The 14,883-nt window shown below is 58.5% G+C and overlaps 2 protein-coding genes across 2 annotated transcripts in view; one reads left to right on the top strand and one right to left on the bottom strand.

Annotated features, from left to right (window-relative positions):
- TP73 (tumor protein p73) overlaps positions 1-12,870 on the bottom strand; it is a 62,444-nt gene extending 49,574 nt beyond the window's left edge. Inside the window, exon 1 of the mRNA XM_027060638.2 lies at positions 12,745-12,870. The gene's annotated coding sequence lies outside the window, so the exon portion shown is untranslated. The remainder of the gene's footprint in view (positions 1-12,744) is intronic.
- On the top strand, positions 11,854-14,693 carry LOC128312384 (uncharacterized). Its single transcript, XM_053205984.1, has 2 exons — positions 11,854-12,434; positions 13,724-14,693. The coding sequence occupies exons 1-2, from the start codon at positions 12,129-12,131 to the stop codon at positions 14,273-14,275; spliced, it is 858 nt and encodes a 285-aa protein (XP_053061959.1). The 5' UTR covers positions 11,854-12,128; the 3' UTR covers positions 14,276-14,693.
- Positions 14,694-14,883: the final 190 nt, after the last annotated feature.

Genomic DNA, 14,883 nt, shown 5'->3' with positions numbered 1-14,883 from the left:
CCCCCCACGTCCTCAGCCTAGGGGTTGTCTTTCTGACGATGATGCCCAGTCCCAGCTCGAGCCTGGGTGTTCTGTATTTATTGACCTCAATCACCCAGGAGGAAGGTAAGCAGTCTGCACCCCTACTCTCCAGACGCTCTCACAGAAGCACAGAGAGGGTAGGTCACCTGCCCTGGGCCACACAGCTGGGAAGCGCAGACCGGGTCCGAGCCCACTCTTGTCCCCACCAGGCAGCCCTGCTCTCCAGGAGGTCCCCTCTATTGGGGGACAAATAAACCAGCTTTTACCCCCTAGTGTAAAGGGCGCCGTGAAGGGGTGTGGATCACGGCCAGCGTCAGCACAAGTGTGCGCGAGGGCCCAGATGACCGTTGTCGTTTGCAGGTCTCCCAAGCGGACATTGAACTTGGGGGCCCGGGGAGAATGGGCACCGACAGGGTGGAGCTCGGCCAAGGACAGGCCCTGGCAGCCTTTAGGTCGGGGACAGCAGGAATAGCAGGGTGGGCCGGAAAAGGGACGGGGCCCTCTGGAGGCCACGCAAAGGGCCCTGAGCCTGTGGACTACGGGCAGCAAGATTCAGGGCCCAGCTCTAGCGGGGACGCAGCCGGACGTTCGAGGACAAGGTCATCCTGGCAGGCACACGTGGGCCCGGCGAGCCCAGAGGCAGGCGGTCGGTGAGGCAGGCCTTGGCGGGGTCCAGACGAGCTGGGAGCGCATGGCATAACGGACCGACCGTGCCGACAGAGGGGCAGGGGGATGAGGACACGTGTCCCGCCTCCAAGCCGGTTCACGCCGGTTCACGCGCTGCGACCAGCTACAGGTTCAGTGCCTTCGGCCTGCACGTGTGGGGCCTCTGTTTTCTGGCCTGTGCAGCGGGGATGGCCACACCTATCGACCATGACTGAGCCACACAAGAAGCTAAGGAGGGTGATGCCTGGCCTGGGCAGGCCGTGCCTCCTTGGCAGGAAGTGGAGAGAGAGAGTTCCCAGCAGGCCAAGGGGAGGAGGCAGCCGGAAGGAAGCCGCTTCTGCCCCCACCCAGCCTGGCTCCCCCCCCCACCCGGGGCCCTTTGGGTCACTCAGGGCCCCCCAGGGGCAGAGGGCTCTGCAAAGTGCCACCAGAAGGGGCTGGTCTTCCTTGCCCATCAGGGAACCACGGACACGGCCTCCCTGTCTGCCCTCCGTGCCCCCAGGGCACCCCACTCCTGGGTGCCAGGTGGAAGGCAGCGGGAAGGGGGCTCTGTCCCTCCCAGCAGGTGGCTGCTGTGTGGCCGGGAGGCCAGGACAGGACTCCACGCTCAGGCCTGAGAGAGGCAGCCAGGCTGAGCCCAAGCCTACCTTGGCGAAGCCTGGGCCCCGAGGGTGGGTCGGGGTCGGTGCGGAGGCGGAGGCGGCTGGGAGGCCCAAAGCAGCTCTTGGCTGGGCAGGCAGGAGGTGGAGGCAGCGTCCCGGTCGCCTAGGCAATGACATTGGAACCAAGGAAGCAGCGTGGCCGGCCTGGAGCCTGGGGCCGCCGGGGCGGAGCGTGGCTGGGAGCCCTGGGGCTGGCGGGCAGCACCATGCCCTCGGCACAGCAACCTGGGGACAGGCCCCTGGCCGCAGGAAGCAGAGCTGGAAGCTGGGCTCAGAGTGGGGCTGTGTCAGCCACGCCCGCACGTCCCCCTGTAGTCCTCATCAGAGAAATTTCCACACGCACACAGAAACAGAGAGCACAGTGCAACCAGCCCGTGAACCTACCCCCGGCCTCCGCGGCAGGCTGCCCTCCAGCTACAGCGAGTTCCACACACATGGCATTCCACCCGCGACGTGTCAGTGGGTGATTCTAAGCAGCGGGTGATTGAAAAAGGACCCACCTTTTTCGTTAGGTCCAACCAGGAAGTTGATATTCAACTGTTTTGTGCTGCCAGTACGTGTGGGAGCACACGTACACGCACACACATGGCAAATTCGGGTAGTCAGTGTAATACGCGGCCTTGAGACCGCATTCTGATTTTCCAAGCACGTGGTTTTTGTTTCTTTCTTTCTTTTCTTTTTTTCTAGCACCTAGATCTTGGGGGTTATTTATTTACTTATCTGTTTTTAATTTAAATCCAGATAAGCTAACATCAAGTGTATTAATGGTGTCAGGAGAATTTAGTGACTCATCACTTACATATGACACCCAGTGCTCATCTCAGCAAGTGTCCTCCTTAATGCCCATCACCCGTCTAGCCCATCCCCCCACAACACCCCGCCAGCAACCTTCGGTTCGTTCTCTGTATTTAGGAGTCTCTCATGATTTGCCTCTGTATCTGTTTTTATATTGCTTTTCCTTCCCTTCTCCTATGATCATGTTTTGTTTCTTAAATTCCACATAGGAGTGAAAACATATGGTATCTGCCTTATTCTGTATGACTTATTTCACTTAGCATTATACACTCTAGGTCCATCCACGTTGTTGCAAATGGCAAGAAGTCATCGTTTTTGGTCGCGAGTAATATTCCACTGTATACATAACCCACATCTTCTTTATCCCTTCATCAGTCGACGGACATTTGGGCTCTTTCCATAGTTTGGCTATTGTCGATAGCACTCCAAGCACATGTTTTTAACAACTGGCCAGAAGGACCCTGAGGAAGCCCAGATTTGGGACCCTAACCTGTGTCACCACTCACTGCCCCTCCTTCCCCCACCACAGGCAGCAGCATAGAAAGCTCAAGCCACCTGACAGGGGAAGGGACCATGCAGACAGGATTAAGGGACATACCCATGGGCGGAGGCATCTTGTACTGGGCGGGGGGACCCAGTATAACCACAGGGTCCTGGTTAGAGGGAGGCAGCAGGTCAGGGGGGTGCACAGGCGCTGACCTGCTGGCTTTGCAGAGGGAGGAAGGGACCACGAGGCAGGAAGTGCAGGCGCCTCTAGAAGCTGGAACAGCCAAGCGATGCATTCTCCCCCTCGAACCTCCAGGAGCACCCCGCGCCTGTACCTTGATTTTAGCCCAGAAAGACGGATTTCAGGCTTCTGACCTCCGGAAATATGGGGAAAGCAAATCCACGGGGCTCTAAGCCACTGAATTTGTGGTAATTTGTTACAGCGGCAACAGGAGACCAATCCAGTTTCACGTAACACAAGTTGGGGGAACGTTGTTTGCAGTGGTTTCCTGGAGCCCCTGGAGCAGACCCCGCGGCCCCGTGGAGTCTGGGGAGAAACCCTTGGCGGGGTGTGGGGGGGGGGCAGGGTACCCTGCAGGGTAAGGTCTCCGGGCTGGATGGAAACTGAAGGTGCGGCCGACCCGGGAGCCAAAGCCCTCGCCCTTCAGGGACACAGCACACACGCCCGCACACACTTCTGAGGGACGCTGCCAGGGTGCTCTCACCTGGACTCCCTGGGAGGGCGGGGTGGGGGGGGGGGCAGGCCACCCAGGGCGAGGGGCTCTGCTCCCTGACTGTTCCTGGGGAAGCGTCGGCCTGCAGCTGTGGGCTCCCCGACTCCTGCTGAACACGGACACATTTCTGCAGAATAGCCCGCGTCCGTGTGCAGCCCGTGTGTCAGGCATGGGATGGGGCTGCGGGAGTCCTGTGTGCGTGTGCACACGCCTGCAGGTGTGAGGCGTCGTGGCCACACAGGGACAGTGGGCGGTGGCGGGAGGGAGGTGTTCCCCGGTCCTGGAAAAGAGGCAAAGCAGCCAGCGGGCAATGCCAGGATGCCCACGGCCGGCTGTTGACCATAGCAGGTAGGTGCCATGACCTGCACGTCTGGGAAGCGGCCCTCATTGAAGCCATGCGACCCTGAGAGGGTCCGCCCCCACCCGGCCCATGAGATCTCATGGCCTGAGATCTCATCACCAGGGCTCCTGTGGGGGTGACCTCCTGGCACGCCCTCCTTCCCAGCCCATCCCCTGTAGAGAGACGGACGGCCTGACTCGGGAGGCTGGGGCCCTGCCTTCTGAGCTGGGTGGTGGACACACAGCCCTGAACACTTAGGGCTCCCAGAACCCTTGCCACAGCCCCCGACGTCCATGTCTGAGACCAAAGGTGGGTGGGTGGCCCTGAGTGATGGTGTCAGACGGGCCTCTGGACACAGTCGAGGCAGTGAGAATGGCCACCAGCTTGGGGTGCTCAGTGGGGAGCCAGACGAGCATTCCTACACAACTTCCTGCCACCACAAGACCCTGTTGGAAAGCTCTTCCCGGGACGCTCTTGCCTAGGCCGGGGCCCGATGTTCATCCGCGAGGTCCAGGTGTGAACCTTGGCCCAGGGCCTGGGCGTCTTTCGAGCAGGATGAGAGCAGGACGTCACCCGAGGCTCCGTCCGTGTGGCCGCACGCGCACTCTCTCAGGGTTCCGGAGCCCGGAGTGTGGGGAGTCTCGTGGGCCTAAAATCAAGATGGTGGCAGGGCTGCTTCCTCCTACTTCCGGCCTCTTCCAGCGGCCAGGGTGCTCATGTCCCTCGGCTCGAGGCCCCTTCCTGCAGATTCAGAGCCCACGCCTGCAGCCTCTGCTTCCACGGCCACGGCCCCCTCTGTCCCTGACCCTCCAGCCTCCATGTTACAGGGGCCTGTGGGATGCCATGGGCCTAGCTGGACGCTCCAGGGTCATCACCACCTCCAGGTCCCCGACTGAGTCACTGCCCCTTTGGCCGCGTGAATAACATGACCAGAGGTCTGGGGCCTTAGGACATGGGGGCCTGGGGGGCCCTCACTCTTCCAGGAGAAGGCCCAGGGTCGGCATTTATTCATTCCTGAGTTGGAAGGTCCCGCTTCTGCAGGGGAGACACAGGGCGCGCCTCTCTGCGGTCGGGCGGGGGGACCTTGGTGGGTGTTTGCTCAGCTGCCCTTCCTCCCTTGCCTCTGCGCCTCCTGCTCCCTCACGTTTACCAGCCACCCCTGCCTCACAAGGACGAGACCCCGGAAACGTGCTTGAAAGCGAAAACAGCGGCCGCACGGCAGTGCACAGGCCGGGACGCCTTCTGCTCCAGCCTGACACCCAGCTTTCTCTGCACGGGGACCGTGTTGAGTGTCTTACAGGCCCTAGTCCCAGGCCCTCACATCAGCCCCACGAGAAAAACTACTGACCCCATCTTACAGCCCAGGAAAGGGAGGCGCGGAGGTCGCGTGACTTCTCCAACGTGGGGCGGTTAGAGGCTGGAAATAAACCCCGCACAAATCGCGAGACCGCGCCGCCTCCTCCAGGCGCACCCGGGCGGCACGCGTACTTCCCGTGTCTGTTTCTGTTTTTCACGGTTCAAGGCCGTCACTGGGCTCCTGTCTCCTGAGCATCAGGTGTCCGACCACCCCCCACTCCTGAGTGCAGGTTTCCAAACGTCGAGGGAAGGGGCTTGCTGGAGCCATGGGGACGGGCTCTCTTGCCCCCCAGCTGTCCCCCCACCTCATCCCACCATCAAGACCCGTCCCCACACCCCCCACCCCCATGAACAAAGCCCGCTCCCAGGCCCTCGGCAGGGTGCCAAGGTCCGGTGGGTCCTGGGCGTGGCCCCCACCTGCCTGCTCAGACCCTGCAGGGAAAGGGTGGGCGCCCCCTCACACACGAGCCATGAATGAATGCGCAAATTAAGTCTTCAGTGGAATACAGCCTAGCCTCACTTCCGAACATTTTTGGGAATCCGGAGAGCTCAGAAAACTGGGAGTTCTTTCCCTCCGTCTGGGGCAGACTCCGCTGGGCAGACGCAAACTCTAAACCCACTCAGAGTAAACGTTCATTGGCACTCTGCTGCAGGAACGGGGGAGAGCCGGACTGCGGGGTGTTTCCATCGAACCCCTTGGTGGTGTTTCTAAAATACAAGATTCATGGGGCGGGGGGGGGGGGGGGGGGCCTGGGTGGCTCAGTCGGTTGAGCGTCTGACTTCGGCTCAGGTCATGATCTCACGGTCCGTGGGTTCGAGCCCTGCATTGGGCTCTGTGCTCACAGCTTGGAGTCTGGAGCTGCTTCAGATCCTGTGTCTCCCTCTCTCTCTCTGCTCCTCCCCTGCTTGCACTCTGTCTCTGTCTCTCTCTCAAAAATAAATAAACACTGGGGCACCTGGGTGGCTCAGTCGGTGAAGCGTCCGACTTTGGCTCAGGTCATGATCTCACGGTCCGTGGGTTCGAGCCCCACGTCGGGCTCTGTGCTGACAGCTCAGAGCCTGGAGCCTGCTTCGGATTCCAGGTCTCCCTCTCTCTCTGCCCCTCCCCCGCTCACGTTCTGTCTCCCTCTCTCTCTCAAAAATAAATTAACATTCAAAAAAAATTTTAATACAAGATGCAGGTACTGTACTACTCTTGTAAAGTATTCTTCTTTCAATCTGAATTCTGAAACACCAGTGGCCCCCAGTATGACACCCAGATGAGGGGCCCAGATGAGGGACTGTGGGCGGCGCTCTGGGACCACAGTGTTTCTGGGAAGACATTTCTTCCTCTCATCCTACAAAAGCCAAGCTTTGCAAGATCACATGACTAAGTAGCACATCTGGGGTGGATTTGAGCCCCTTTCTAGCCGGTTCCTAAGCAGGGCCACCCTCACCATGATTTTGTCACCTTTTACCATCAAGAACTCTCGTCAATGGAATGCCTTCGAATAGCACGAAATTCGAAAGGTCACAAAGGGCAAAGCACTGGTCCACACCCCGCCTCTTGGATTTGGCAGGGCTGTCCTGGCCACCAGAGAAGGGAGTTGGAGAGACAAAGCAAACGGAGGGGTTTTCACTACAGTAACTGGAAGAAGGAGAAAGTCAGTAACTCAAGCTCTGCTGGTCACTCACACTGATCTGGGGCCAGACAGTCCCGGAAACTCTGGAAAAGCAGCCGGCCAGGGTTCCCAGCCCTTTACCCCGTGCCACTCCCCTTGAGCCTTTCTTGTTTGAAAACATGCTGTCCAGGGGCGCCTGGGTGGCTCAGTCGGTTAAGCGTCCAACTTCAGCCAGGTCACGATCTCGTGGTCCGCAAGTTCGAGCCCCGCGTCAGGCTCTGGGCTGATGGCTCAGAGCCTGGAGCCTGCTTCTGATTCTGTGTCTCCCTCTCTCTCTGCCCCTCCCCCGTTCATGCTGTGTCTCTCTCTGTCTCAAAAATAAATAAACGTTAAAAAAAATTAAAAAAAAAATAAAACATGCTGTCCAGAAATTACTCTCCTACACGTTTCACCGTGGAGAGTAGACTCTTTGTCTTATTCTAAATATTTTCAGAGATCAAATCGACCAGAGGGAGATTTGGACAGTGTTCTTGGAATTACCTTGACCTCAATCTTACAATCGTCTTTTCTGTTATTTTCACTAGAACTCATTATTTCGCATTAATCCAATTAGCGTCCTGTTTACCAAATGCCTCATCCTTACATTTACGGCTTGGTCTGAAAGCTCAGGGAGACGTCCCCCCCTCGATGCCTCCTCCCTCATTACTGCCAAATAATTAGTCAAGGAGCATCCCTGATCAAAAATTAAGAACCCAGAAGCAAGTTGAGGCTTGCCTTCCTCCGAAAGAAAAAAAACCCGACAAGAGATGCCTAATTACGGGGTTTTGCTGGTGGTTGGGGCCAGCGGGAAGCAGAAAACGGCCAGGAAGAGGGAGCGGGCAGTTGAGACGGTGCGGATCACAGTGGTTGGACGTGGAGCGGCCTCGATTTACACCCCAATGCCTAGCGGCCCTCACTCGCTCCCTAACGCAGACCCACATTTGCATAGGGCAGGTGCCAGAGCATGCGGTCTGGGGAAGCACCGTTCGGGTCTGTTTATTTAACTGTGCGCCCACACTTAGGAGCTTTCCCTCGTGACAGCTGCCACCTCTGCAAAAGTGACGCCTGTCTCTGTGGCAGGTGGCCCACAATCCTCACGCCCCCTCTACTGGGCATCGCTTGGCGGGAGGGCAGGACCCACGCCAGGACCCGTCCCTGCCCCCTCCGCCCGCCCCCACCCAGCCCCACCAGAGTGTGCATGGCCCAGGTGAGCCTCAGAAGACACACCTCTGCATCTTGCTCCTGTGGTGCAGACCAATGGAGGAAACAGAACCCAGGAAGTCACCTCTAAAATCCCAGGAGACGGGGCAGGAGGGGTGAGGGGACATCCTCCCTGCCCATTTTAAAGTAACTGGTGCAAACCCCCCCCCCCACCTCCCCCAGCGAGAAGCCACCTGCCCAATTAGCCAGAGGCTTCCCCAGATGTCCGCCCCCTCCCCCAGGGCTTGGCACCTCGGAGCAGCAGGTGAGCAATTACAGCCCCTGCCCCCTCCCCACAGGCATCCAGGGCCACAGGGAGTGATTCACCAGCTGGTGCTGGGCGGGCATCAGGGACAGGAACTTCCTGCACGCAGCCACTCTGAGCAGGATCACAAAGGAGAGATGTCGCTGGCTGCACCGGGTTCCCAGCCTGGCCCTGCGCGCTCGGGCCCCGCACCCTGGCTGCTGGAACGGCCGGACGGGCAGTGCCCAGGTGTTCTGTGCCTGCCTGGTGAGGGCGGGAGGGGGCTGCACCAGCCTTCCCTGGGGAATCCTGCCCTCCGGGGATCCCAGGTGAGTTCCCATGGGCAGCTCACAGGAGGGAAAGGCTAGGGCCTCCCTAGGGAGGCAGGCGGGCCCACAGCTCCCATACACATGAACACCCTGGGAACTCGCCTAGATCAGGACGGCCCGCTCAGGCTCTGCCCCCCCCTCCCCCGCCAAGCAGTCACAGCCACACCCTGATTTGAGACTTCTGGCCCCCAGACCCGGAGAGAGTAAGTTTCTGTTGTTTAAGCCGCCCAGTCTCTGTAATCTGTTACGGTCGGTGCTCCAGAAAACCACCACAGCTATCAAAACGAAAATTTGCGACTTAAATCTGGATGTGTTTCTTTACGCATGAAATGACAAGGTCCCACCGCGGGTCTCATAACTCCTCATTTCAACTTGGTGACAAGCAGAAACGAAATTTTTTAATTTCTACGGCCACTGTGATGCACGGTGAAAACATCGGTGATTCCTCTCACAGAAAAGGTCACAGGCGCCACTAAAATAGGGGTTTGCTGTCACGTCCACAATCGGACGGGATGCTGAAATTCATGCTGCAGAAATGATACAAAGAAAGGTTTCGTCTTTCCCCACCGCAGGTCACAGCATCCCTACATTCTGGTTTAGATGGTCCGGCAGCACCAGGGTCGGGCGGTGCCCTCAGGTCGCCGCACGGGTGGCGGAGCCCCGCAGCGCCAGTCCCGGCTGAGCTCTCTGCCCTGGAGCCCCGACTCCTGCACCCTGCTGTTTGTAACCTTGGGCAAGTGCGCGAGTCTCCGACATCTCCACCTCCCCTCTGTAAGCTAGCACCCACTCTGCGGGCTGTGAGGATTACAGGGAAAGAATGTACCGAGCATTCAGCTCAGTCCCAGCTTGAGCCACCGCTCGATGTTAGGTATTATCAGAGCTGTTCAACCAAAACTTGTTTGGCTGAAGTTTTTTTTTTTCTCTTTGGGTCTCTGATTTAGCGCAGCGTGTCCCGGAAAAGAAAGCACTTTTGATGAGCAAATGTCTGCTCTGCTAAGGAATCCTGGTCAGAGTGGGCAGAGGTGGGGGGGTGGGGGGGGCGGGCGGACAGGGGGGACACAAGGAAAGTTTATAACCACTTGAGCTTGTCTCTTGGAGCCCACTTGGCCATGACGTGTCTTTAACTTGAAGCCCAGTGAGCAGAGGGAACTTTTCTAGAAACCAGAATCCACCTTCCTCTACCTAACACACAAGGAAAGGACTTGCCAGGCGTCCCACGTAACTTGCTTCAGAGGCAACTTGTCAAGGAGACCTGGTTGTGTGTTTTGATGTGTCCTCTGCGTTTGTGAAAGAAATCTGGCAGGACCTGGACGCACTCGGCAGGGGTAGGCGGGGAGGGGGAGGGGGAACCGGTCCATAAGAAAGCCGGTCCCACCTGGAGAGAAGACCCCTAGGGTGGCAAGGGAGATGCCATCTGCTCCTTTCCCCTTTCTTGCTCTATGAAGGTAATACATGAGAACATGACATGTTTTAAAAACATTGACTCGTCACTCCCACAGAAATACCCAAACTGGGAAATAAAGGCATACGTTCCCCTTTCATGGGGGCCGGACGGAAGAAACCCACTTGGAAAATGTTTCTGCCTTTCTGGCAAACCGGAGGCTCACCGTGTGGGCGACGTCTTTTTTCCCCCTTATTTTATTCTGTTTTATTTTATATTTTATTTTATGTTTTATTTTGTTATTTTATTTTATATTTTATATTTTGTTTTATTTTATATTTTATATTTTATTTTGTATTTTGTTTTTATATTTTATTTTATATGTTATTTTATGCTTTATTTTATATTTTATTTTACCTTATTTTTTATTTTATTTTATATTTTATTTTATTTTTTTATTTTTAAAATTTTTAAAAATTTTTATTTATTTTTGAGACAGAGAGAGACAGAGTGCAAGTGGGGGAGGGGCAGAGAGAGAGGGAGACAGAATCCGAAACAGGCTCCAGGCTCTGAGCTGTCAGCACAGAGCCCTACGTGGGGCTCGAACCCACGAACCGCGAGATCATGACCTGAGCCGAAGTCGGACGCTTAACCAACTGAGCCACCCAGGCGCCCTATTTTATTTTATATTTTATGTTTTATTTTATGTTTTTTATTTTATTTTATATTTTATATTTTATTTTATGTTTTATTTTATCTTTTTTATTTTATATTTTATTTTATTTTTTATTTTATACTTTATATTTTATTTTGTTTTATTTTATTGTTATTTTATATTTTATTTTATATTTTGTATTTTATATTTTATTTTATTTTATTTTATTTTACTTCATGTTAAGTGACGTCTTTCATACAAGTATCTAGAGGGTAAATTCCCCTCGAAACTGTCTCCCACGTGGATGAACATGCCGCCCCCACCCACCCTCCCACCCATGAGATGAGTTGGTTCCCTTTCAGGTATCGGAAAGGGGGGGGGGATGTCTGCCTCTCTCCCTATGTCCTCAGGCTCTCCACCTCCACCCTAGCTGTGTCTCCGCATGTGCTCAATGTTACAAATCCACTCCCAGATGTGGGTGGGGCATACTCTATAAATAAATCCCGAACTGAGGCATCCTGGAGGCAGTGCCCCTGACTGGGGCCATCAGCCTCCGCCCAAGCCCTGGGCAGATTCCTGCCTGGATGCCAGCCACTCCATTCCCTCCCAGGGGAGACCTGCTGGCCGCCCCAGAGCTGCCCCCACGCCCCGGCTCCTGGCTCTCCCAGCTGTGCAGTGGCACCTGGAACCATCCGCCATCACTTCTGAGCCACTTCGTGAAAGACAGGCATTGCCTTGTAATTGGGGAGAGGGGATTCGAACCCCAGCATTCTGACTTCCACATCCCCCTGCTTAATCTCTGTCTCAGACTGGACTTCCCATGGGCTACCCTTCAGAAATTGGAGACGACCCTGTTCCCCATGGCCTTCACTAGAAAGACAGCGAGTAGGGCATAAGCACTGCGGACAATCTACAAGTGCCAGCTGCCGGGCCAGCTCACCTGCGGCAGCCCCGGCCGACAGGCCGCTGAGCAGGCACAGCCCCGCAGCCTCTTATTTTTAAAATCACACACACAATCCGTGAATCTGCATGTTGCAAAATCTCAAATTGTTCTCAGTGCAATGCCTTTTTATCTTTAATGGGTAAATCAAAAGATGGGTGGCTGGACCTAACAGTAGACGCCAGCCCAGGAATGCGATACATTTCTGTACTCCTCTTCTTCCAGAGGTGATTATGAAGTCGATACAAATAAACAGCAACAACAAGAGCAAACAGAACCAAACCATTGTGCTAACGGTTCCCAAATGTCCAGTGATTTAATAAACAATCGTTGGGACCGATTGATCTCCGGTCAGAAGTTAACCATGCACTGTCTCCCTGGTCCCTTGCTGGTTGACAATGGTCTACCTGTCACCCGTCTATTTATGTAGCCATGTGCACACTTTCTGCATATCCGGTTAGGGACCAGACAAAAATGCAAGCTGAGTAAGAAGGTAACGATAGCTCCCTCCCTCCAAAGGCTGAAAGGACAGTGGATGCGAGGGAAGGAGGGTAGGGAGCGAGGGAGCCAGGGCAGAGGAGCTGCTCCCCAGGGTGGGCCGGGGGCCTGACTCTGCTCCTCCTGAAACAGGCTCAGAAGACAGACCAGGCACCCTTGGCCAGCTCGGAACCACCTGGAGATGTCCCTCTGGCACCCTGGCTCTTTAGTGACTGGCCCCATGGATGTGGCTTGGTGGTCACGCCCAGAGCCGGGGTCCAGGGGAGCACTGGGTCTCAGCCTCGGGGAAGTGGGGAGTAACGCGGCCGGCCGGATTTCTACAGCCCTCTTGGGTGCAGACGGAGCGAGAGGGCACCGGCGGGGAGGAGCTTGTCAGCGACAGGGACGCTCACCAACTTCCACCGGCACCTGCACTCCGACCCGGCCTCTTCCCCGTCACCTTCGGAGCCTCCCCTCAGACGCTGGGGTGGAGAGGGGTCAGCTGGAGGTAGGCCCTCCGGGAATCCCAGCGACGCTGTTCCTCCCCCCAGAGCCACTGCTGGCAGCCCCCCCCTCCCCCCATCTCCTCGCGGGCTGAACTCCGGCCACTTCCCTGCCACCCGCGCGGCGTCCCAGGGGCCGGTCGGACCCCGGAGGGGTGCCCCACGTCATCCTCTCTCCCAGCTCCTGCACGCTCGCCCCCTCCTCGCAACCCCTAGCTTCTGAGCCCGTGTGCCCCCCAGCCCCGCGCTCCGGCCCCCGCAGGCCGCGCGGCGCCACGCCCAGGCCCCCTCGCGCGGGCTCGCGGCGCTTCCTACCTGGTGCAGTCGGAGCCCGGGGGCATCGACGCCGGAGCCGGCCCGGCAGTGGGTGCACGGCGGGCACGGGCGGCCCAGGCGGGTTATATGCGCGCGCGGAGGGGAGGCGCCGCGGGCAGGGGCGGCCGCGGAAGTTAGCGCCTGGCGCCGCCGGCCGGGCGGGAAGGCAGCGCGGGCCGCTCAGCGCGGCGGGAGGAGCGCGGGCGGCGGGGCCGGGCCGAGGCCGAGGTGGCCGCCGGCGCCCCGCCCCCCCAGCTGGCCGCATGCGAGTCGGGGTCCCGGGCGCGCTCTGCCCCGCCTCCTTCCCGCCGCCTTTTGGCGCGCGTCGTCCCTGCGGAGCCCGTTGGGCCGCCTACCCCGGGCCGGACGCAGGCGAGATGGGGACCGCGACCCTCGGCCAGCTTCGGGGCCGCGGGCGAGGGCGCGCGGGAACGAGGGCGGGCAGCCAAGCAGGCTCCGCGTCCAGACGCCTTGCTCCCCCCGCCCCACCCCACCCCCCCAGACGCCGCATTTTCCCGACACCCCGGGCGGCCCTCCCGCCCCCACCGGCGCTGGGCTCCTCCGTGCGCGGGGCGCTCAGACCCCCGGGAGCAGGGGAAGAGCCGTCCTGGTCCTCGGAGTGTCCGCCCTCGCTGCCGGGAGCAGGGGTGAGGGGCGCGGTCCCAGGGCGAGGGGACTGGGTGGGGCCGTTTGCGCCCGTGGGCTCCAGTGAGACTCTGAGGAGGGCGCGCCATCTATACTGACACCGAGCCGAGGTCACGGCCGCTCCCCGGCCCCGCTCGGCATTGCGGATCCGGGGGGACCCTCTGGGAACGACTGTCTGGCCCCAGCCCACACTCATCCTGGGCGGAGGTTGTGTCCCTTGGCCCCTGGGGAGGATCTGGTGACGACACTCCCAGGTCGCGGCGCGCACCCTGCTCCCTCCCTCCCCTGGCTGCCGCCTGCCGCCCCCCAGCGCTGGTTTCTCTTCTTCGCGCAGGTGCGCGTGGGCGTCCGCGGCGACACGTGGATCGTACACTCGGAATTGCTCTCTACGCTCAGACACCGGCCTCAGACACCGAGTCTTCCCTCGGACCGGTGTCACCCACGGCTCCACGGGTCTGGACCCACTCTGGGCGGGTCCTTGGCCAGAGAACCCGACCCGCAGGACACGTTTGGACAGGCTCTCGCGGCGTGCACCTGCCGTGAACTGCGTTCCGGTGCTCTCGGGACCCGTTATCGGCCTCCGAACCGGCGTCCCCAGGCTCGCGTGACCCTCGTGTCAGTGTCGCCTGTGGAACTGCGTACGAGCCGGGCTGGTGCAAACTGGGTTCTCTGGCCGCCTGGGTCCGCGTTCCCCTGGCGGACCTGGCTCACTTCCACACACCTTTACTGCTCACCCACTGGTTTAGATTCGCGGGGGCTGGAGACACAAAGACGGATGGAGCTGTGGTACCGCCTAGCTGGACGCTTGCACGCACCCCCTGCCCGCCCGTGTGTTCCAAAAGGGGGTGGCGGGGGACGTCGGCAGGCTGCAGGCCTGGGGCTGTGAGCACAGAGGTGTGGGGAGGGCCCAGGCTGGGTCTGGGTTCTCAGAAGGGAGGGGCGAGCGTGAGTGTCTGGGTCCGCCGGCCCCGGTAGACTGCGGAGGCTCTGGCAGGGCCTGGTCGGGTCATGGGGCAAGCCTCCTTCGGGGGAAGAGGACCAGGGGTTCCCAGAGGGCGAGAGGACAAGGCACTCGCGGGGGCGCCAGCAAGGTGCGCAAAACCCGCGCTGACACAGGCGCGCGCCGTCCTGCGTGGGCAGGTCCCAGGTCGCGCCCTGCGCTCTCCCTCTCCTCCGCGCGGGTGCAAACGCCAAAGGCATTCTCCCCAGATCTGCGTAGTGCCCGAGGGGAGGCGAGGGCCTCCCTGCAGGCAGGGTTGCCCAATTCAGCCAAAAAGAAAGAAAAAAGAAAAGAAAAAAACCCAGAAAACGAATACGTACTTATTCACCGTGTATAACATACAATGTGTGTATATACACTATTACGTATTTAGATAGAAGCGCGTAGGTGTCCGTAAACGTAGTTAACATCTAAGCGTATTCACGTGTAAGTATAAACACTCAAACGTAAGCGGACACACAGGTCGCCCGTTTACATTTGAAGTTCAGATAAGC

The sequence above is a fragment of the Acinonyx jubatus genome, chromosome C1, assembly GCF_027475565.1.
Source record: "Acinonyx jubatus isolate Ajub_Pintada_27869175 chromosome C1, VMU_Ajub_asm_v1.0, whole genome shotgun sequence".
In the NCBI taxonomy this organism is placed as follows: Eukaryota; Metazoa; Chordata; class Mammalia; order Carnivora; family Felidae; genus Acinonyx; species Acinonyx jubatus.
This window is presented reverse-complemented; position numbering and strand designations above follow the sequence as displayed.